This window comes from Apodemus sylvaticus, chromosome 8 (assembly GCF_947179515.1).
Source record: "Apodemus sylvaticus chromosome 8, mApoSyl1.1, whole genome shotgun sequence".
Classification (NCBI taxonomy): Eukaryota; Metazoa; Chordata; class Mammalia; order Rodentia; family Muridae; genus Apodemus; species Apodemus sylvaticus.
In genome coordinates, this window is record NC_067479.1 from 70,096,277 (window position 1) to 70,119,866 (window position 23,590).

The 23,590-nt window shown below is 43.5% G+C and overlaps 2 protein-coding genes across 3 annotated transcripts in view; one reads left to right on the plus strand and one right to left on the minus strand.

Annotated features, from left to right (window-relative positions):
* Positions 1-4,894, minus strand: part of Ift88 (intraflagellar transport 88) — an 89,563-nt gene extending 84,669 nt beyond the window's left edge. The window contains exon 1 of one of the 2 annotated variants that reach the window (XM_052191344.1): positions 4,752-4,894. The gene's annotated coding sequence lies outside the window, so the exon portion shown is untranslated. The remainder of the gene's footprint in view (positions 1-4,751) is intronic. The other variant, XM_052191343.1, reaches the window with a different exon arrangement.
* Positions 4,895-8,404: 3,510 nt separating this feature from the next.
* On the plus strand, positions 8,405-11,794 carry LOC127690939 (Friend virus susceptibility protein 1-like). The gene is made up of 2 exons (XM_052190509.1): positions 8,405-9,494; positions 9,762-11,794. The coding sequence occupies exon 2, from the start codon at positions 9,824-9,826 to the stop codon at positions 10,598-10,600; it is 777 nt and encodes a 258-aa protein (XP_052046469.1). The 5' UTR covers positions 8,405-9,494; positions 9,762-9,823; the 3' UTR covers positions 10,601-11,794.
* Positions 11,795-23,590: the final 11,796 nt, after the last annotated feature.

The window sequence follows — 23,590 nt, forward strand, 5'->3', positions numbered from 1 at the left end:
GCCATTTTAAATTGTATTTGCTTTCATTTTCTGCAGATTTATTTTGTAAGTTTCTGCTTCATCAGTTTCTCCTGTGATCTTTTTCCTGTACAGCCTCTTCTGCTAGCTTAGAAATAATTGTGGTTTTCTTTTCGGTTTTTTTTCTTGTTTTTTTTTTTTTTTTTTTTTTTTTTTTTTTGGATTTTTTTCCAGTGAAGATCACCTGAATGTGGCATGGGTTAACCCAACTCTAAAAGTCCAGCAGTGCACCTTGAGAGCTTTGTTCACCTGTATCTGACCAATAACCACAGACTCTACATTTATAGCTCAGTTCAGAGGCCAGTAAAATGGCTCAGCAGATAAAGGTGCTTTCTCAGAGCTGTCCTTCGACCACCACAGGTGCTCTTGGCATAGCCTCACCCCTTACCTCATCATGTACACACAATAACAAACAAACACACCCTTTGGTTCAACATTGTTTTGTATTCTTTAATGTGAAAGGAAAATTCAGCATTCTCTTTGGGCCACCGGTCTGGTGTCAAGCCCACTGTTTGGCCAAGGCACCTTTTCTAGCTCTACCATCTTGTCCCCAGAGTGCTGCAAACTGTTTCTTTAAAATGTCATCTTTCAGCTGGGTGGTGGTGGCACACGCCTGTAATCCCAGCACTCTGGGAGGCAGAGGCAGGTGGATCTCTGAGTTCGAGGCCAGCCTGGTCTACAGAGTGAGTTCCAGGACAGCCAGGGCTATACAGAGAAACCCTGTCTCAAAAAAAACCAAATCCAAAAAACAAAAAACAAACAAACAAAAACAAACAAAAAAAATAGAATAAAAAAAAAGTCATCTTTCAAACACTTGGTGGCTTTTTTTTTTTTTTTTTTTTTAATATGCCTACCTTTGATGATCTGGTCAGTTTCACAAGTGATTTGTAGTTTTGTTTGTCTGCTTTAGGGGGTTGCTTTTTGTTTGCTTATTTATTTTTTTGAGACAAGGTCTTACTAAGTAACCTTAGCTAGCCTAGAACTATTTGTATACAGTCGGCTGGCATCCAACTTGCCTTGATCTGCCTACTATGTCTCCCTAGCACTCAAATTAAAGACTTATGCTACCACACCCAATAGAACACTGAGATTTAAACCTCTAGGTTTTCATAATTATGTAGCATTTTCTGGGTCAATAGTGAACCATGTTCCTTGTTTACTTTAGTTCTTTAAACAGTGGTTCTCAACATTTCCAATGTTGCAACTCTTTAACAGTTGTTCAAGTTGTGATGAACCCTAACCACAAAATTATTTTCATTGCTACTTCATAACTATAATTTTGCTATGTTATAAATTGTAATATAAATATCTGATATTTCTGATGGTCTTAGATGACCCCTGTGAAAGGTCATTCGATGGCAAAGAGGTCAGGACTCACAGCTTGATGACCATTGTTGTAAAAAGATCAAGACTCTTCCTTTCCAACTATCATTCATGGCGTGGTGCCACTCTAAGGAGGTGGATGAAAAACACTCAGGAACCCAAAGCCTGCCTCAGCTATGCAGCAAGTTAGCAGCCAGCTTAGGTTTCAATAAATAATATGTATTATTCATTGGGTTTCCGTATATTCAAATGGCGTATAACCATCACATTTTCTTCATCCTATAAAAACAAAAACCTGAGGCTCCTTAGCAGTTACTCTACATCCCTTTTCCCCAAGTGCCCAAAAGCCACTAAATGACTTCCTGCCTCCATAGATGAGCCAAGATTTCATGTGCCAGAGACTGTACAGTATGTGGCATTTATGTCTGGCCTCTTTCATGTAGCATGTTTTCAGGGTTCAATATACAGTTTCATTACACTGCATTCTTTTTCATGGCTGAATAATAAAATTACAACATTTGGCTTCTTTGTCCTTTCGGAGATGAATATTGGGTTGGCTCTACACTTGGGCTCTTATGTTTATATGCAAGTTTTTACCTGAATGTTTTCTTTTTCAAATGTATGTGTCTGTGTTGGGAGCTGGCCAACATGGGCACTAGAAACTTAAGACCTCTGGGAAAGCAGCAAGTTCTTCTAACTGCTGAGCCATGTGTGTAGCCGTGGCAAGCATGCTCAATCCTACTGGGTATGCATCTAGGTATGAAATGTCGGGGTCAAACAGGAACTCTGTGTAAGCTTCTGGAACAGCTGCCTGTTTTTTAAGCGGAGTGATAAATATCACATCATCCTAATCAGTGCCCCTTGAGATGTGAGTCATTCCCTTTTCCAGTGTATACACACTATAGGCTACCTGCCCAAGAGTCACTCAGCAGCTATCTCCATTACCTAGCTAACGGCTTTGGTACCATCATCCTTATTATCTTGCTAATTACTGGATAAGAACAGAGATGTTGGCAATCAAGAACGTCAAAGCTAAGCTATAAAGTATTTCCTTTAAATGTCAACTTACTTTATTACATCCCAAGCACTGGAGCAACAGGACAGCCAGAAAATGTTAGAGCAACATACCATATTTACATTATTTCTATCTCAATATAGTATTATAAGCACTTTTCTTTACTATTACTGCTAATCTCTTATAGTGCCTTGCATAATTTAAATTTTATCATAGGTATGTATGTATATGAAAAAAAGTATATGAAGGGTTGTGTGATATGAGGTTTTAAACTTCTAAGGGGCCTTTGACTATATCTGTCACAGATAAGAGGGAAATCCTCTGCTGAAACAGTGGCTCTCAAACTTGAGCATGAGTCAGAAGCTTTAAGCTCCTCAGCCATCAGTGCTGATTCAAAAATCTTGAGTGAAGGAGATCCCTTGATCCCTCAGAAAGTAAATTTATTGGGATTTCTTTGTGTGTGTGTTTGTGTGTGTGAGGGTTGTTTTGTTTCTGAGATAGGGTCTTGTGTGGCCTAAACTGGCTTTGAACTCAACATGTAGATGAGGCTGGCCTTGAACTCCTGCTTCTACGTCCCAAGAAAGGGGGGGGGGGGGGGACCGGTGTGAGTTATTCTGCCCAGGCAGAATGTGAATTCCTTTTGTGTGGGTATGACAGCTTCTCTCTCTCTCTCTCTCTCTCTGGTGTGTGTGTGTGTGTACATGTGTATATAGGTGTAAATGTGTACATGTAGAAACAAAGGTCATCCTCTTTAGGCACTGCCTGCCTTGTTTTTTGAGACAAGACCTCCCCCTGGGGCCTGGAGCCAGATTCAGCCAAGCTAGGAGACCAGTGAGCAGCGCAGATCCTCGTGCCTTCAACCCGCCACCACACTAGGTAATGGGGGTGCTGGGACCAGCTCCAGTCCTCCTGCTCTTGCCCGCTGAGCATCTCCACAACCCTAGAATGCTGGCTGACAAGTTCCCACGTGATGCTTAAGCTGTTGCTGGGGATCACACTTTCAAGTCATGTGCTCCACAACCTCTTACTTACAAACTCTTCTGGTGTCACTTTACTTTATTCGTAAGGTATTGAAACACTCAGCTTTTAGAACTAGACCTTTCTTCTGGCTTTTAAGTAGATTTACACACACACACACACACACACACACACACACTTGAGACATTAAATAACTGAACAGGGCTGGTAAGATAGTTCAGCGGTTAAGAGCACTGACTGCTTTTCCAAAGGTCCTGAGTTCTAATCCCAGCAACCACATGGTGGCTCACAACCATCTGTAATGAGATTGGATACCCTCTTCTGGTGTGTCTGAAGACAGCTACAGTGTACTTACATATAATAATAAATAAATCTTTAAAAAATATTTAAAAATAAATAAATAACTGAACAAACCAAGAGTGGAATACACAAAATTTTCAAGATGTGGAAAGCAAGGCTAGGAAATATTAAATGAATTAATTGCTCTTTACTGACAACTATGAGTGGCTAAGAAATAATACAGCTTAGGACTTCTATATTTTCCAAGGTGTTTCAGCAATAATTTGGGATACTGTCACTTCAGTATTGCCAGTGAAACTACTTAACATGAGAAAGTCCTTTCTTTTTATAAACTTCTACCTTGATACAGTTCACATTCAAAATGCCTACTGTAGTTTCTCCAAAATTCCCAACCGGAGTTGAAGATAAAAAAGGAAAAGTGGAATTTTTGGCTTGGGAAAACAGTAGAGTCAGCCAGAAATCTTTATCTGTGCAACCTCGGATTCAACCAACTAGAAACTGAAACATTTGGGGGGAAATTATCTTTACTGAACATGCACAGGCTCCCCCCCCTCTTTTCATTAGTCCCTGAACAATTCGGCATAACAATTAATTACATAGCAATAAATAGTCTAAGATAACAAAATGGGAAAATGGCTTAGATAGAATGCAAATATCATACCATCTTTTCCATGTGAATCAGCACCTGGGAAGTCTAGTGCCAAGGGAAAGTGGGTGTGACCCAATCCCCAGGAGAAATGTTTTTATCTTTGTTAAACTGTGCTTTATTCATTCTTTTCCGTACTTTTGTCTTACTCCCGATTACCAGGCAATACCAAAGCTTCACCTGACGCAAGTATTAGAAATGTTCGCTGTAACCCACTGTGAAACTCTAATAAAAGTTTCCCTGCTGCCAGGGCATCGCCAAGCCTTGTGACATTAGCCCGGGTGGCCATGCCCGGTGGAACGGGGAAGTCCACCCCTGGAAGGGGAGCGCCACCAACAAAGTGTTGCTGCGGAAGCGCAGTCGCCAGAGCCGGGCTTGGGCACCGCCAGCCCGCCTGCCCTCGCGACCCCTCCGCCGCTCACGCACCGAGCAGGTAGAGGGCAGCCGCGAGGGGCCGGGCCCTTCTCCTACCTCGCGCCGAGGGGGAGCGGGCTGACCACGAGTGGGCCGAGGAGAGAAGCGACGCCTGAGCCTCGGCAGGCCGGAGCTGGGCGCCCAGCCGTTGCCAGGCGCGACTCCAAGGAAGCCGCTCCCACAAACCTCCGCGCCGCCTGGGCGAGACCGGAAGCTCGGGACCGGAAGTGCAGGCTGCTGGGACTGGCGGGCTGCCGACGGCGGAGTGGTTCCGGAGACTGGCCCGGTGTTTAACGGTGGTCGAGGAGGTGCTGCATGCGTAGGAGTGATGACAAGAAGGAAGCCAAAGTCTAGTGAACCCCGAAGCGGCCATCACCAGAGCGGGCGACCAGAGCGTGATGACCGGGTGAATGAAATGTGTCCCGGAGCCACCACGCAGCTTGGGAACCTTGGAAGACTATTTTCTGTGGAATATTGCGTAGTTTTACGCGTCACCACATAAATTTGCCATATTATCCTGTCTGGGTTCTCTCGAAATAAATTCAATCTGAAAAATTATAAAATAAAGGTAATGTAATGCCAAATATGATGACGCACATCTGTAATCCCATCGCTTGTGAGGTAGAAACGACGCTCAGGAGTACAAGACCAGCAGGGCCAGCAGGGCGAGACCTTGTCTTAAAGACAAATTAATATTTCCCTCCGGAGCAAAAGCTGGGCATGTTGACAGGAAGCCCATTATAAAAAACTGAAGTTTACTAACTTTACTGTTCAGTAGTGTCAGAAAGTCATTGCATATGTAACATCCACCTTAGCTTCCCACGGGTGGGGGATGGGGGTGGGGGCTCATGGAAATAGGTGTAGGGGACAATTAGGTTGATCAGGTTTGGGCTACATGGGGTGTTTATTGAAGACTAAACTATTTATCTCTGATCCAGGTGTGTTGTACCAGCATTCAGAAGGCAACAGCGGTTAGGCTAATGTGTTGTTACCTTGCAATAGTTACTGATAGTATCTGGCTACTACTGTGCATCATCAGAGCTAATAGTCAATAAGTAGTTGTCAGTGAGCATCGTAGGGAACTTTCAAGTTACTGCACTTCAAATACAGAAAGATAAATACTAGAGTCAATATTTACTTTCTTTTTTTTGTTGTTGTTTGTTTTTCTTTCATGATGGGGTTTCTCTGTGTAGCCCTGGTTGTCCTGGAACTCTGCAGACCAGTCTGGCCTCAAACTGTACATCAGGCTGCCCAGTCCTTGTCTGAGAAGAAGACATTATTATGTTTTTGTTAAAAAAGGTTCATCAGGCCACAGATTTTTGTTTGTTTGTTCCCACAATAATTATTGAATAAACTGTCAGCGTTTGTAATTAGTTACATATAAAGTGGGATGGGAAGCAAGCAAGCGTGAGTCCTGTGACGGGGGTGATGGGGTGATAGTGAGTTCATGAATGTGAAGAGCATGAGAGGAAAAGCAGGCTTGAGGGAGAAATGAGCTTAGTTTTGAACACATCAAGTGTGAACACACCTATAGAATATGCAAGAAGGGATATTGAGAAAGCAATGGTGTATAACGATATACAGCTCAGAGGAGAAGCTGGGGATGTAGCTCAGTGTTAGAGCACCTGCCTGGCCTGTTCAAGGCCCTAATTTGGATTTCCAGCATCATAATCATCAAAGCTCAGAAAAGATACCCATCTAGAGATACATATGTGGGATTCAGCAATTCCTAAAAAAGATTGGAAGATTGTGAGTGAGTGAGGAAGATGTATTTTTGCTATAGGGAGATGTGGAAAGGCAAAAAAACAAAAACCCAAAACAAAAAAAGAGACAAGAGAAAGTAATGATGGTGGGTAAATAGAATCAAAACAAATTATATGCTAGGCAGTGGTGGTGCAAGCCTGCACGCCTTTAATCCCAGCACTTGGGGTGGGGGGAGCAGAGACAGGCAGATTTCTGAGTTTGAGGCCAGTCTGGTCTACAGAGTGAGTTCCAGGACGGCCAGGGCTAAACAGAGAAACCCTGTCTGGAAGAAAAAACAAACAAAAAACCCAAATTATATGCATGTGGCAGCTATCGCCAGTTGTCTGTCAACTTGACTATTTCTGGAATGAACTACAATGCAGAGATGGAGGGTACATCCGTGATCCAAATCTTGACGCTGGAAGACACAGGCTTTTGATCTTGGCCTGGGGTGACACAGTAGTTAGGTCTTGAGGAACAGTGGCCATGAAAAGCTTAGGCCCAGGCTTGTTGGGACACACCTTTAACCCCAGGGGACAGAGGCCAGGAGATCTCTGAGTTCAAGGATGGCCTGGTACAGAACAAGTTTCAGTTAAAGAAAAGCTTGGGCCCAGGCAAGGTGGTACTAAATGCCTTTAATTCCAGAAGGCAGAGGAAAGCCGAAAATACCATTAATTTTTTTTTTGTTGTTTTGTTTTTTTCGAGACAGGGTTTCTCTGTATAGCCCTGGCTGTCCTGGAACTCAGTCGGTAGACCAGGCTGGCCTTGAACTCAGAAATCCGCCTGCCTCTGCCTCCAAGAGTGCTGGGATTACAGGCATGCGCCACCACCGCCCGGCGTCAGTTAAACATTTTAAATGATCATAATTCCTTATTTTAGACTTTGTTTCCAATTTAAGATCTCACTAAATAAGAATAATTCTTTAAAAAGATAAACACTGTTTTTGCAACTGACACCAAGAAAGTTCAAAGAAATCATCTCCTGACCTTTAGACAAAATATTTAGATCCTATATTGGAAATAAAGAATGCACTCATATCTTAACCCAAAGCTCAGATTTGCAGAATTTCTTACTTCTAAGCTACAGATTAAATTAATCTTGCCATTAATTTCAATTTGTTCTAAAATAAGTGGACACCGGACTGTAAATTACCTTAGCAAAAGGATCTAGTCACATCATTAAAACCATAGCCACTAACTTGCTGAAATTAACATGAGCTGTACAAGGAGCTGTGATGTGCTGCAAGCTGTACCCACAATTCATGGCCCAAAGGTAGTGGATAAAGATACCAAAGAATTTATATCAAAGGGGTACTTACAGTGTTCGTATTATAGCATACTGCTGACTAACCAGAAGGTATCAACATGGGTGACTAAAGGTCACTCTTGACTTCTTGACTTTTTTGAACGCAGGTCATCAAACCCAGTGCTTTATACATCCTGGGGATGTGCTCTGCCCCTGAGCTACATCCCCAGCCTGGTATTGATGACTTTTCAAAGGATGTAAAAGGCTCCAACTTAGCCTTTGGATTACAAGGTAATCCAATTCAAAGGTCTATGTGAAAAGACAATAAGCTATCTGTAGTGGCTCACTCCTAGGACTCAGGAAATTGAGGCAGGAGAATTGCTATGACTTTTAAGCTAGCTTGAGATGAAGAGTGAGACCATGTCTCATTGCTGCCACCACCACCAACTTCTCCCCTTCCCAAAAAAAAAAAAAAAAGAAAAAAAGAAAAGAAAAAAAGAGAGAAAAGTAATGATTTCAAATACAAAGTTACCACTCCGTATACTCCATATACCAGTCAACAAAGTTACCACTCCGTATACCAGTCAACAAAGTTACCACGCCATATACCAGTCAACAAAGCAGTGTATTATGTTTGTTTTTCTTTTCTTTTTCCCCTTCCTTCATTTCTTACTTTTTTAAAGAGAAAAATTAATTTATTTTATAAGTATAGATGTTTTGCTTGCATATATGTGTGTGCCTGGTACCTGAGAAGGACAAAAGAGAGAGTCAGAGCCTCTGAAAAGTGGAGTTGCAGATGGTTGTGAGGTGCCACATGGGGCTGGGAATATAACAGTATTCCCCTGGTAAGGTATCCAGTGCTCCTAACACTGAACTATCTCTCCAGCCCCTCTCTTGTTTTCAATCCAGAGTTTTGTTCTGAATCACTCTTTCCATTTAAATCTTCTTCCAAAATCTATACTCATGCTCTCAGCATTATTACCACTGAGAAAATTTAATGTTTACCACCAAAATCGAGTAGTTGAATTGGTTTGCATATTTATCTACAATTATCCACATACTTATAACTGCTGGGTTTTTGTTTTTGTTTTTGTTTTGTTTCAATGCTGGAAATGAAAACCAGGGCCCCCTGCATGCTCAGCAGGCATCAAACACCAAGCTGCATCTCAAGCAGTTCGCTGACTTTTTTACATTCCAAATGGTAGTTTTTCAGGAAAAAGCCTCATGTCACAGAGTTTCAAAGGCACTTCTAACATTATTTTGAGTTTACTACCTGTGACAGCTATTCTCATATTCTCAGAGGGTTTTGTGTTTTGTTTTGTTGTTGTTTTCTGAGACAGGGTTTCTCTGTGTAGCCCTGGCTGTCCTGGAACTCACTCTGTAGACCAGGCTAGCCTCAAACTCAGAAATTGCCTGCCTCTGACTCCCAAGTGCTGGCATTAAAGGCGTGTGCCACCACTGCCTGGTTATTCTCGGTTTTTAACTTGACTCTATCTGGAATGGACTACAATCCAGAAGTGGAGGACACACTTGTGGTCCAGATCTTGAGGCTGGAAGACATAGACTTTTGATCTGGCTCTTGAGGTTGGAAGACCCAGGGCTTTCATCCGGATCTTGAAGCAGGATGACACACACCTATAATCCAGACCTTGAGGCACGCCTTTAATCTGGGCCACACCTTCTGCTAGAGGCCTATATAAGGACAGTGGGAGAAGAAAGGGTTCATTTCCTCTCCTGCTTATACTCACTTTGCCAGCACGTCCAGTGGAACCTACTGCTTCAGGCAGGATTCCAGCTCATCCAGAAGACCAGGTAAGACACCCAGCCTCGTTGGGACTGAGCAACTGATAGATTCTTGGACTTCCCATTCACAGTTGTCCATTGTTGGACTAGTTGGACTGCAGCCTGTAAGTTATTACGATAAATTCCATATACATACATAGAGAGGGGTGGAGGAGGGAGAGGAGGAGAGGAGGAGGGAGGAAGAGAGGAGAGGGAGAGAGAGAGAGAGAGAGAGAGAGAGAGAGAGAGAGAGAGAGAGAGAGAGAGAGATTCATTCTATAAATTCTTTGATTCTAGATAACCCTGACGAATACAGATTTTGGCACCAAAAGTGGTTCCAGAGAAACAGAAGTATAAAGATGAATCTTCTAAGTATCTGGAATAGGCTTTATAATTTGCTAGCACCTTCAAATTCACCAATACCTTCAGCTACTGAAACCTCTGCAGTTACTCTCTCTCCTGGGAGCTCAGAGCGGATTGCAAGCCCGTGGTGGGAACTGTATTTCAAACTCACAGAGGAAGATGCCCTTGATTATCTTCATTCCTCACCTCTGAGTGGCGATGGAGTCAGTGACCTCATGTATGAAACGTTTGACAGTTTGAGGAAAAATAAGGAAAACAATGGTGCTGCCTGGTTCCTTTTAACAGCCCTGGATAAATTGACAATGGAAAGGAGTGAGCTGCGGGATAAGATTTGCCAGCTCCAGATGCAAATCAACAACCTAGAGGCTTCTAAGTGTGCCCTTGAAGAGAAACTTCTCTCCAGTAGCCAGAGAGCTCAAGCTGCAGAAAGTCAAACTAAAGCCCTCACTTTAAGGTTGAATGAATTACAGCAAAAAGTCAAGTCTCAGCCTCAGACAGTGTCAACAGTTAAAGGAAGGTCATTGATTGGCAAAGCATGGGATCCTATAACTTGGGATGGGGATGTGTGGGAGGACCCTATTGAAGCTAAGAATTTTGAACCCTCAGATTCTCAAGGGTTTACCCCACCTGAGGAAGTAGTATCCTCAGCCCCGCCCCTTGAGATATTGCCCTTTTCAGCTGAGGAAATTAATCCCTCATTGTCTGCTAAACCAGCAGTGACTTTCTTTGAAGAAAATGCCAGGAAAGACAAGGCCCACCAATTACAGTTATAACCAGACTCAGAGCAGAACAGGCCCCTAGAAGGGAGGCTGAAAGTATAGTTCTTGAGGAAATGCACTATACTACTAAGGAACTTAATAAGCTTGCTAAGTCATTCAAGCAGAAGTCTGGGGAATACATGTGGGAATGGATTTTAAGGATGTGGGATAATGGTGGAAGGAACATAAAACTAGATCGGGCTGAGTTTATTGACATGGGCCCTCTGAGTGGAGATTTTAGGTTTAATAATGGAAGCTTGCACAGTTAAAAAAGGGGTCAGAAGTTTGTTTGAATGGTTAGCTGAAGCGTTTTATCAAAAGATGGCCTACTGAAAAGGAGTTGGAGATGACTGATATCCCCTGGCTTAGTGTTGATGAAGGGATTTTAAGGCTCAGGAAAATTGCAATACTAGAGTGGATACGCTGTGTAAAACCCAATCTTCCACAATGGGAAGGTCCAGAAGACATGCCCTTCACAGTCCTATAAGACGCAAACTTGTGAGAGGAGCACCAGCACATTTGAAGAGTTTTGTTCTTGCCCTTTTTCTTGTGCCAGACCTTAGGGCTGGAGATGCTGCTGCTCAGTTGGGTGAATTAAATTCAATGGGTTTAATTGGGCCTTGAGGTAGCAAGGGCCGGGTGGCAATACTGATTCACCAGAGACAAGGTGATCATAGTTGTTATAGTGAGCAGTGTAGACAAAACAACATTTATAATGACCTAGCCCATAATGGTTGGCACAGGAGAGGTGAAATTTATAATGGCATGACTCATACAGACCTTTGGTACTGGTTAATTAGTCATGTTTCCAGGCATGAAATAGATAGGAAGCCTACTGCATATCTGTTTGATCTATATAAGCAGAAAAATTATCAAAAAAATAAATAAAGTTTATATTGGATCATGGCAAAAGGCAATCTCAGCCAGTGAATCAACTCCCAGACTTGAGTCAATCTGGGCCAAACCTTCTGCAGGAACAATGGAAGACAGAAGGGGAAGTTCATGTGTTCTTTGCCTGCTCTGCTGACATCATCACTAGTACTGAAACTTCTGGAGAGAAGGACCGTGCTCTATATTTCTCAGCATGTTCCCTGGAGTAGGATACATTTTCCTCATTGTTCTAAGTGTTTTTGTAAAGAACCTGGTATGGTGGCTAATACCTATCATCTCAGCATTTGGGAGGCAAAAGGAGGAAGACTGAATTTTAAGCCTGTCTAAATAAATACATAAATAAATAAATAAAATAAAACAAACATATGAGCCACATTGTGTACGCCTGTTGTCTCAGCACTAGAAAGGTATAGGTAGGGAGATAAGAAATTCAAGGTTATAATGTGTTGGAGGATGGGCATCTGTTGTGGATGGGCCTGATGCTGTTCTTGTGAACCAATCCTGTAATGAATAAAGTAGCCAATCACTTGGTGAGTAGGCAGGACTTCCAGGTGGGACAGAAGGAGAGAGGAAGCAGGAGAGAGTGACTTCCTTTTGGAACTGGGACCGCAGAGGGATAAGATGTAGCTGCTAGAGTTTCCTAGTATCATGGTGGATCTGCAAGGATCTGCCACCAGAGGGATCAGATTTTAATAAGGCTTACAAGATTAGGTTTTAGGTGTTGCACCCAGAGATTGAGTTACCATTGTTTCAGAACTAAGTTTGTGTTGTATTTTCAAGAGAGAAAAGTATGGTGGCAAAGCATGGGTTTGCCAGATGTGCACCACAAAGGCCATGGGGGATTTGAAGCACAGGGTTGGTCAGGTAGTGACCTGCCACTGGGAATCTATCGAGCTGGGTGGAGACATTTTGGGAACTCTGGGCCAGTGAATCTCCACAAATCTCCAGTGCATGGCCGGCCGGGCCTCCAGGGTAGAGAGTTAGAGGCACAAAGGCAGAAATGTGCTGGTTCTCCCTTTTTAAATATGTCACTCAACAGGTATCTTAGCTTAGTTTTCATTGTGACAAAGACCACGACCAAGAGCAACTTGCAGAGGTTTGTTTGGCTTATTCTAAGTTACAATCTGCTGGGGAAAGATAGCAAGAACTCAAGGCAGACCTAGAGGCAGGTCATAGAAGAATGTTGCATACTGGCTTCTTCATGATGACTAGCTCAGCCTGCTTTTACCATGCGCCCAATGCCACCCGTTGAGGGATGGCACCACACACACTGGGCCCTCAGACTTGCCTTAGGCCAGTCAGATGTCAGTTGATGTTGCCTCTTTGCATGTGACTCTAGCCTGTTCAAGTTCACAAAAAACTAACCAGCATTGGGATCCATAAACTCTTGGCTCAGAAACATCGGAGCTTATGAGGATCCATACATCCTTGAACTATTGACACTTAATTGGTACTGAGAAGAGGGAGACATTTCCTTCAGTGGTGTTGCCACTGGTAGAGTGTCCAGGATCTCAGTGCCCTTACCCATGCTTATGTAAGCAGCTCCAATTAAACTCTGCAGGTCACCAGAACAAAGATGTAAAGGCCGAAGAAAAATGGGAAGAGAGGATCAGCAGGAGTGGAAGGAGAACAAGGAAATGTAACAGATTTTATCAAAAATCATCATAAAAATATACTAAGATGTCACAATAAAACTCATTATTGGGGTTGGAGCACTTGTTGCTCTTATAGGATCCAGATTCAGTTCCCAGAACTTATATAGTTATAATGCACATAAAATAAATCTTTTTTTTATTTTTTATTTTATTTTATTTTTTTTTTTTGAGACAGGGTTTCTCTGCATAGTCCTGGTTGTCCTGGAACTCACTCTGTAGACTAGGCTGGCCTCGAACTCAGAAATCCACCTGCCTCTGCCTCCCAGAGTGCTGGGATTACAGGCATGTGCCACCACCGCCCAACTCATAAAATAAATCTTAATGAAAATCATTATTATATGTAATTAATTTATTCTAATAAAATTAGAAAAGATCATCAGGAAAATGCAAATAAAAACGACCCTGAGATTCCCTCTCACACCCATCAGAATGGCTAAGATCAAAAACACAGGTGACAGCAGATGCTGGAGAGGATGTGGAGAAAGAGGAACTCTTCCATTGCTGGTGGGACTTTGAGCTGGTAAAACCACTCTGGAAATAAATTGGTGGTTCCTCAGAAAATTGGAAATAGTTCTACCTGAAGACCCAGCTATACCACTACTGGGCATATACCCAAAAGATGCTTTAACTTATAACAAGGACACAAGTTCCACTATGTTTATAGCAGCCTCATTTATAATACCCAGAAGCTGGAAACAACCCAGATGTCCCTCAATAGAAGAATAGATACAGAAAAATGTGGTATATTTACACAATGGAGCTACATTCAGCTATTATAAACAATGACTAAATGAAATTCACAGGCAAATGGATGGAACTAGAAAATATCTTGAGTGAGGTAGCCAAGACACAAAAGAACACACATGGTATGTGTTCACTGATAAGTGGATACTAGCCCAAAAGCTCTGAATACCCATGATACAACCTACAGACTGTATGGAGCATAGAAGCAAGGAAGACCAGGGTGTGGATGCTTCAGTCCTGCATTGTGGGGGAAACAGGATGATCAAGAGAGGTGAAGTGAGGGGGGCCCTGGATGGGAAAGGGAATGAGGTGGGACAGTATGAGATACTGGAGGGAATGGGAGAGAAGTACAGAGGGTCAGGAAATCGAATAGAAATATGTGGCAGTGGGGCATGGGGAACTGGGGAGAGCCACTAGAAAGTCCCAGATGCAAGGAAGGGAGAGGCTCCCAGGACCCATCAGGCATGACTAGCCGAAATATGCCACAAAGGAGAGATTGATCATGTAGAGACCACCTCCAGTAGATAGGCATGGCCCCCAGCTGAGGGATGGGAACATCTATTCATCTCAAAAATTTTAACCCAGAAATGTTCCTGTCCAAAGGAAAGATGGACAAAAAAATGGAACAGAGCCTGAAGGAAAGGCCACTCAGAGACTGCCCCACATAGGATCCATTCCATGTGCAGACACCAAACCCCAACACTAGTGCTGATGCCAAGAAGCACTTGCTGACAGGAGCCTGGTATGGCTGTTCCCTAACATTACCTGACCAATGCAGATGTAGATGCTCACAGCCAACCCTTGACTGAGCCTGGGGCCCCAATGGAAGAGCTAGGGGAAGGACTGAAGGAGCTGAAGGGGATTGCAACCCCATAAGAAGAACAATATCAACTAACGGGACCATTCAGAGCTCCCAGAGTAAACCATCAACCAGAGTACCCATGGAGGGATCCACAGCTCCAGATGCATGTGTAGCAGAGAATGGCCTTGTCTGACATCAAAGGGAGGAGAGGCCCTTGGTCCCATGGAGGCTTGATGCTTCAGTGCAGGACGATGCACTGAGGTGAGGTGGGAGTGGGTGAGTGGGCAGATGAGTACCCTCCTAGAGGCAAAGGGGAGGGGGTAGAGGGGAGATGGTATGGGAGGGGTGTGGAGGGGTAACCAGAAAGGGAGATATCATTTGAAATGTAAATAAATAGAAATAATAATAATGATAATGATAATAATAATAATAAAGAATAGTTCATCCTGGAAAAAAATTACAAAAGAAAGTTTGAAAAAACACCAAACAAACAAAACCAAAAACCTAGATAGAAAAATCTGAAGGTGGCAACCTACGTTCCCCACAGAGGTGCAAAGGGAAGGAAAAGGGTGGACTGGTACGAGAATACTGAATGCAGTCCACCGTAGAGCCATGAGTGGAAGCCTCTTGGAAGCCTCTGTTGTATCAGAGCCAGGGCAGCGTTGGCTTTGCATCGGTTAGCTGAGCTGCAGACATCTGTGCTTTCCCGATTCATCACTGTGATGTTGAGGTAGAAAGAAATCGACACTAAAAGTTTGCTATAGAAGAACTTTTTTTTGTATAATAAAAATTTTGGTATGTCTTTCAGGGATTTTTTTTAAAAGAAAATGTTTGTTGCTTTTGGTACTGCCCAACCTGGCATTTGTCAGGCACCAGCTCTACCACGTATCTACATTCTCAGCCCCAAAATATCTTTAAACCATCACAGACTATAGCCGGGGTCACTAGAGACCTTGGATCCTGTCTTCAGCATAAGTATAGGTGATGTTTTAAGTACACACTTTGTCATGGTTACATTAAAAAAAAAGTAGCTAATGAGATAAAAGAATTCCAATTTAGTTGAGAAAAGGTTTTCTACAAAGAGCTATTGAGAGATCACAAAGGGGCCCTATAGAACTCAGGCTGGCCTCAAACTTGTGATCTTCCTGCCTCAGCCTCTCAGGGAATGTGCGTTCATCACCAACTGAGGAAGGTTTTTGACAAAGACCTCTCAGCACAGTGTTAGTCTTAGAGGAGGGCTGGTTCTCAGGAACCAGGAAAGTGTGTTGGAAAGTGCGATGGGTGTTCCTGCTTGTCAACTTAACCACATCTGGAATGAACTTTAATCCAGAAAGGGAGAGCACACCTGTGATCCAGATCTTGAGCCTGGAAGACACAGGCTTTTGATTCAGATCTTGAGGCATAGTGACTATGAAAAGCTTAGGCCCAGGCAGAGTGGTACATGCCTTTAACTCCAGGAGACAGAGGCAAACAGATGTCTGAGTTCAAGGCCAGCCTGGGACAGCAAGTTCTAAGTAAAGAACAGCATAGGTCCAGGTGTGGTGGTTACACCTTTAATCTGAGTCATACCTTCTGCTGGAGGCCCAAAGGAGGACACTGGATCCTTTCTTCACCTGCTTGCACTTCCTTGCCAGCACATCTGTTGGAACCTTCTTCAGGATTCCTGCTTCTACAGAAGACCAGCTGAAGCGCCCAGTCTCATGGGACCAGCAACTACCAGACTCTTGGACTTCTCATTCACAGCTGCCCATTGTTAGGTTAGTTGGGCTGCAGATTGTAAGTCATTCCAATAATTTCCCTTAGTATATAGAGACAGTCCATAAATCTGTGACTCTAGAGAAAACTGGTTAATACAGGAAGTGTGTTTAAGGCAGGATCCTGGTTCTCTCTTCAGCACCACCATTGCAGCACTGTGCGTCTTTGGCCAAATCCTTTCTTGTTCTAGAATCATCTTTTTGCCCTCGACAGGGAGGGGTCAGACATGACCTCCTGGTACCCTAACGGCTTTTGATTCTTTGATCTCATTTGTCTTTTACTGACTTGTTGGGAAAGCAGTTTGCCTCTGGCCCTTTACTGCCTCATTGTGCAATAAAAATTCAGAAATTTCCAAAGGGAACTTAGGTCAGGTCCAACACGGATTTCTCACTGTTTAGAACCAGCAGAATGTTCTAGGGTTAAGGCAACCGCACTGTATTCAGTGTAAAGGCGATTGTTGATTAAGTCGGAGGGGAATGTTGCAGATGGGTTGCGGGGGAGACATATAGAACAATATTAAATCTTCAAACCGCTTTTATAGATGGAAAATGGGTAGAAGGGGGCGGGATCTCTGGTGCCCTCTCATAGCTGCCCAGGAGACCCCGAGTATGCTTGGAGCAAAGTGGAGCCTGCTGAAGCGCCCACACTAGGTCCCTTTCATGGGCTCGACACACTGCTTGCTTGTTGTTGCCAGAGCTTCCAGGCTTCCTGAAGCCAGTTTCTGAAAGGACGGTCTGTGTATCTTATGCGCAAAGTAAATTTCCACCCTGTGGGCGTTCCCGTTTTCTACTTCAAATGTGCTTGCTTATAAAAAGCCTTATTCCCTAGACTAACACCATCCCCCTCCCCCATCTGCTTGCCCGCGTCAGTAACGGAGCCGATTTCATCCTAATAGAGTCAATTCAGCTTTCACCGTAAAGTGGCATCAGTGAAGGTTGGAATGTGGTTTGGAAAGAAACAGAGACGTCCTTTCCAACCCAAAGTAAACCCCCCCTTGTTCGGCCTTCAAAATCACCAACGAACAAGAATGCTAGACTCTCCAAAGGACTATTATACAAAGATATTTGATGATAAGAAACAGAGGAACAGTGGTTGAGCTCTTGCCTAGCATGCACAAAGCCCCGAGTCCTAGCTTCCATTTTGCTCCACAAAACAAAAATGAAAGCAACCAAGCACACAGGAAAGTTAGCACATGCTGCTTTCAGCATCCATGGTCTGTTCCTGAAGGCCTCGCAGAGCACGCTTGCTCTTCAGTCATCCTTTCCTTTATGGGGAGTCCACAAACGTGTAAGTCAGAAAGGAGGCAGTCCTGGCAATTAGAAGAGCATGGACTCATGTGCTGTGCTGCCTGATCCCGAGCCGTGTGCTGCTGGTGACTGCTCCAAACTCAATGTGATTTAAAGGAAATCACTTTATGTGGGAACTGGGACTGGGGGCAGGGGTGGAGTCAGGAACCAGGAAACAGACTCTGGAGACCAGCCTCAGGTGCAGAGCAGCAGCAAGCGTTTGTTTATTTGTTTGCTTTTTGTTTTAATACAGTCTGTGGATCAATGGGGGAATCAATATGAGGTCTGTAGTAGCCAACCATCCTATTGGCACATATATGGTGAGATACCAGAGGGGACTTCCATAACGACCTCTATTTTCAAATTCAAGGCAGATATATGTGTGTACAGGTGTAGAACTGTGAGAAATAAACAAGGAAATCTTTGTCATTACAAATAAGTCTTCACCCATTAACAGCTCCGAAAGGAGCACCTAAGTGTGTCCCTCTGAAACCCCAGGATAGAAAGTCAAAGGAAGTGTTGGGCGGCTCAACAGAAGGCTGCTTGTTAGAATTCACTAAGCATGGCTTCCATTTCTAGTACAAACAACCCTCAAAAGCCACCCTGGGCCGTGATGTAATTGGTCTATTTCCTTGACTGTGTAATTGTTGAATTAACTTCTTGCTTTGGATAGATTTCACATTCAGGTCTCCAACACTTGTTGACAATTCACCCGCCACTCAGAGCATCCCTTTCTCACACACACATTTAAAATATATGTGATGTCATCGCTTAGCGAATCCGGAGATTACTTGGAAAGAAGTCATAGTACTTACACATGGTTATACCTAACAGGGTTCTCTGACAAAGAGCCACCATCTGTCTGAATGTAGTTACAGTCAAGTTTACTAAGTTCCCTAAGTTCCTTATTAATCATCACAGCTTTTGTTACACATTTGGATAGGCTGAGCATTGCCCGAAGGGGACATAACTACCTTAGGTGGTCCTATTTATATCATGGGCATCATAGATTTGATACTTATATAACAGTAATAGTAAAAAAAAAAAACTGTCCAGCAGATGGCAGTAAAGTAAGTATCTTGGTTTTATTTGGAGAAAAAAACAAACAAAACAAAACAAAACAAAAAAACAAAACAAAAAACCCCAAACTTTGAATCTGAGGAGATGGCTCAGCAGGTGATGTGCGCATGAGCACGAGGGTTTGAGTTTGCGTTCCCAAAGAGTGTGTGAATGGCCAGCTCAAGCGTGTGTGTGTATTCCTGGTGCTGGGCGGGGGTGGGGTGAAAACTAGAAAAAATAAGGCAGAGGGCAGTTGGGGAAGATCCCTCTCCGACCTCCACACTCAGGTGCACAGCTATACATACATTTGCACACACACACACACACACACACACACAATGTTTTGCTAATTAGGATTTGTGTCTTTTAAAAAAACAAACTAAACATTATTACAATGAAAACATATCATAAATTAAGGTCAGCCAGACTCAAAGTTTATCCATCTTTTGTTTTTTAAAAGATTTATTTATTTATTTCATGTTATGAGTACACTTTGTAATAATTTTTTGAGACTTATTAATTTATTTATGTAAGTATACTGCGGCTGCCTTCAGACACTTCAGAAGAAGGAGTCAGATCTTGTTATGGATGGTTGTGAGCCACCATGTGGTTGCCGGAATTTGAACTCAGGACCTCTGCTTGCTCCTTCCCCATTTGCTCAGGCCCCATGATATAAATAGATTTATTCATTATTATAATTAAGTAAGTGAATTGTAGCTGTCTTCAGACACACCAGAAGAGTTCATCAGATTTCATTACAGATGGTTGTGAGCCACCATGTGGTTGCTGGGATTTGAACTCAGGACCTTTGGAAGAGAAGCCAGTCCTCTTAACTGCTGAGCCATCTCTCCAGCCCAAGTTTATCTATCTTAATGAGCTAGACCAGCCTAACTGTTAGCCGGATCAGTTAGGACCCAACCTTCCTAATGCTGCAACCCTTCATGTTGTGGTAACCCCCAACTACAAAATGATTCATTGCTCCTTCATCACTGTAGTTTTTACTGCTGTGAGTTGTACTGGAAATATCTGACCTGCAGGATATCTGATATTTGATGCCTGTGAAAAGGTTATTTAACACCAAAGGGTCACAGCCTACAGGTTGAGAACCACTGGTCTATACATTTAAAACAGTCCTTCTGACGGCATGGGGCTTACACTGGAGTTTACACTGGATCCAGTATAACACATGGAAGGGAGAATACAAAAGGGTAAATATTAGATTGATAAGGAAGGACAGAATGCAGGTTAAGGCTACTTGGGCTATGGAAGAGGCAGTAAAGCTAGCTCTTTTTCTAGTTAGGATTCTGACAGATTTGGAATTGGGTTGGAAACAAAGTAGCAACAGATCAGTGTGCAAAGGCCTAAATCTACAGATGCCCAAGGCTCTGAAATAACACGAAGCAGTCCTCCCATAAAACCTGTGCACACCCTTCAGCTTCTGTGCAGTTCCCATAGCAATGCCAACGCTGTGGGAGCAGTCACACGAGAAAAGTCTGTATGTGTTCCTTATAAATGTAGGACTTCTTCAGAAATATTCTCACCCTGTGGTTGGTTGGATCTGAGAGTATGACTATACAGGGAAACATGAGCTTCAGGTCCACTCAGAGCTGTGGTTTGGGACACAGCAATGGTTGTATTTGACTTTGGAAAAATCTAAAAAAGCAGAAAAACTGAAGGGAAAAATGTAGCGAGGGTTCGGTCGGGGGACGGTGAGCGACTGCTTGCTCAGTAAAGACCGCAAAGGCAGGCAATGTTGCTATGTTGAGATCAGCAAAACTCTGAGTTTTTTAAGTGAACCCAGATGAGGGACACATGGGAGACCCCTGGGGTCATGTGACTCCAGGCTGAGCGGACAGGTTCACCTGGGTCAGCAGGATTCCACAGGAGAGTGTGGTAAAGCAGACTAAAGGAACGTCAGGCGGAGGGACCAGAGGAGACGGAGCAGAGGGCTGTTCTCAGTCACAGGACTCAGTTGAAATGACCCAGAGAGTCCTTCTGGAGGTTCGGTCCTAGTGGCCAAGAGGGACTTGAATGTCCTTGGGATCCGGAGATCACAAAGCATCCAAAGCCCCTCCCTGTCCTCCAGCCTGACCCTGAGTGCTGTGACAGAGGTGACTGAGAAGCCGCCTGATGCCACCCGACCTCTCTTTCCCTTCCTGCAACTGCAGCCAGGGGGCGCAGGATATTTACCTTCCCAACTGAAGCTGTATTTACAACTAAATTCCCTTTAGGCTTCGCTTTTGCCCCCAAGTGTAGCAGGACGCCCAGGAGCCCACCCAGGCTCTCCATAATTAAAGTCAGGGGAATCGGCTCCTGCATTCACTTGTGAAGATAGGCAGACAGAATTAGAATTGGATCTTGACAGTATGCCTTTCAAAGCGTGACAGACATGTTGTACAGAGTTCTTTACACCATAGCCAGCAGCAGATGTTGACAAGTGAGATCTATTAGACTATTTTCTCTCTCCTTCTCCCCCAACTCACCCTCTCTTTGCATGGTTTCTCTGTATAGCTCTGGCTGTCCTGGAACTCTTGCTATAGACCAGGCTGGCCTTAAACTCACAAATCTACTTGCTAGGATTAAAGGAGTGTGCCACCTCTGCCTGGCTGCAGTTCTCTCTCTCTCTCTCTCTCTCTCTCTCTCTCTCTCTCTCTCTCTCTCTCTCTCTCAAAGATTTATTTATTATATGTAAGTACACCGTAGCTGTCTTCAGACACACTGGAAGAGGGCATCTGATCTCATTACAGATGGTTGTGAGCCACCATGTGGTTCCTGGGACTTGAACTCAGGACCTCCAGAAGAGCAGTCAGTACTCTTATTCTCTTAAGTAGATTTTTTTATTGTTATTAAAGAGACATTTACAAGGCTTCGGGGGAAAAACTTTTGAGATTTATTTATTTGATTTATTTTTATTGTATGCGTGTGGGTGTTTTGTCTATGTGTATGTCTCTGTACTATGAATATGCTGGTGTCCGTGGAGGATAGAAGAGCACTGAATCCCTTAGTTCTAAACTGATTTTAGTTGTAATCTGGAGTTACAGATAGTTTGAGCTGAGAAGTGGGTGCTGGAAACCAAACCTGTGTGTTCTGGGAGAGCAATCAGAACTCTTAACTGATGAGCTAGCTCTCTGGACCCTGCTCTGGCCCATATTACACATCTAGATCCGCTCTTTGCCATATAATCTTGGGAGTCCTATAGGGCCCCTATTGCCAGAGAATAGCTTGACCATGTTGCCGATTGGATCTATTAAATCCAAAATTATTCAATTTTATAATGCATATAAAAACCTTCTGGTTAAAAAAGAATCCAACCATCATCAAAGTATTTATGTTTCTAGAAGCCCTGAGCTTCCAGAACTCAGAAAAACTTGGGAACTCAGAAAACACTTGATAATCTTGGCTTCATGAAGCCAGCACACTTCTCTCTTCCCAAGTCTTCTTTCTTACCTTAGTCCATGGGCACCAAGGCTCAAGTGCAACACACAGACACACAGACACACACACAGACACACAGATACACAGACACACAGACACACAGACACACACAGACACACAGATACACAGACACACAGACACACAGATACACAGACACAGACACACAGATACACAGACACATAGATACACAGACACACACACAGACACACAGACACACAGATACACAGACACACACACTTTGAGAATTTCCTCAAAAGCACTCAACTTGCACGTATGACAATTCTCACTAAGACTTAGGCCACACAAGAAGCCAGGGAAGGAAAATGATCACCAGGTTGAATTTGAGGGGGCAGGGAGTGATGGTTTTCATTGTTGTTGTTGTTGTTGCTGTTGTTGTTTTCAAGACAGGGTTTCTGTGTAGCTCTGGCTTCCTGGAACTCACTCTATAGACCAGACTAATCTCAAAATCACCTACCTCTTCAATCCCAAGTGCTAGGATTAAAGGCACCCACCACCACCACTCTACTCAGGCTGAATTCTTGATGTCCCCACCTCTGTAATTCAAGAGGTCTCATCTAAACATTCTTCCTGTTCCCTTTGGGTGATGACATTATTTATAGACATTGGTATTTAGAGGGAATAGTCCCAGTCAGTTTATTAGTCCACTGGTGGGCTTCAGTAACAGTTTGTGTCACCAGGAGGAGGCAGAGCTGGTTCCATGCGCTCTGACTGTTGAAGATTGGGAGGTGGCCTGGCTCTGCAGAATTCACAGTCTCTACTGTGCTACAAGGACCTGACTCTGATCTTATCTTCTCTAGCTGTTTCTTTCAGGACGCACATATGGTTTGGACACAGCACTTCTTTTATCCTGTAAGCAGTTTGATGACCGTGAAGCTTCCAGCTCAAAGGTAACCCCAAATCTGATGGCTGTTCTTGGTTGTTGACTATATTTGGAAGTAAGTGGCTGGACACATCTGCGAGGGATTTTTTTAAAAAAAAAAAAAAAACCTTTTATTGATTCTCTGTGAATTTTGCATCATGCACCCCAACCCATTCATCTTCCAGTCCCTCCATACTCATCCTCCATCCTTGCAGCCTCATGTCAAAGGAAACAAACAAGCAAACAAACAAACAAAACAACCAGCCAGCCAGCCAGCAAATAAACAAATCTCCCAGTGGAAGCTACAGTGCATCACTTTGCCCAAACACATTTTCCTGCAAATGTTCGTTGCAGTGAGTCAATTGTCAGATTTGAGTCCTTTGGCTCCTGCTACACTATCAATACTGGATCCTCACTGGGACTTCTCTCAGATATCCTGTTGTTGCCTGTGCCACGGAGATCCTGCAGCTTTGGTTATGCAGGATCTGCCCCTTCACA

Coding starts and splice junctions, on each gene's coding strand:
- LOC127690939 (XM_052190509.1), top strand. CDS start 9,824: ATGAATCTTCTAAGTATCTGGAATAGGCTTTATAATTTGCTAGCACCT.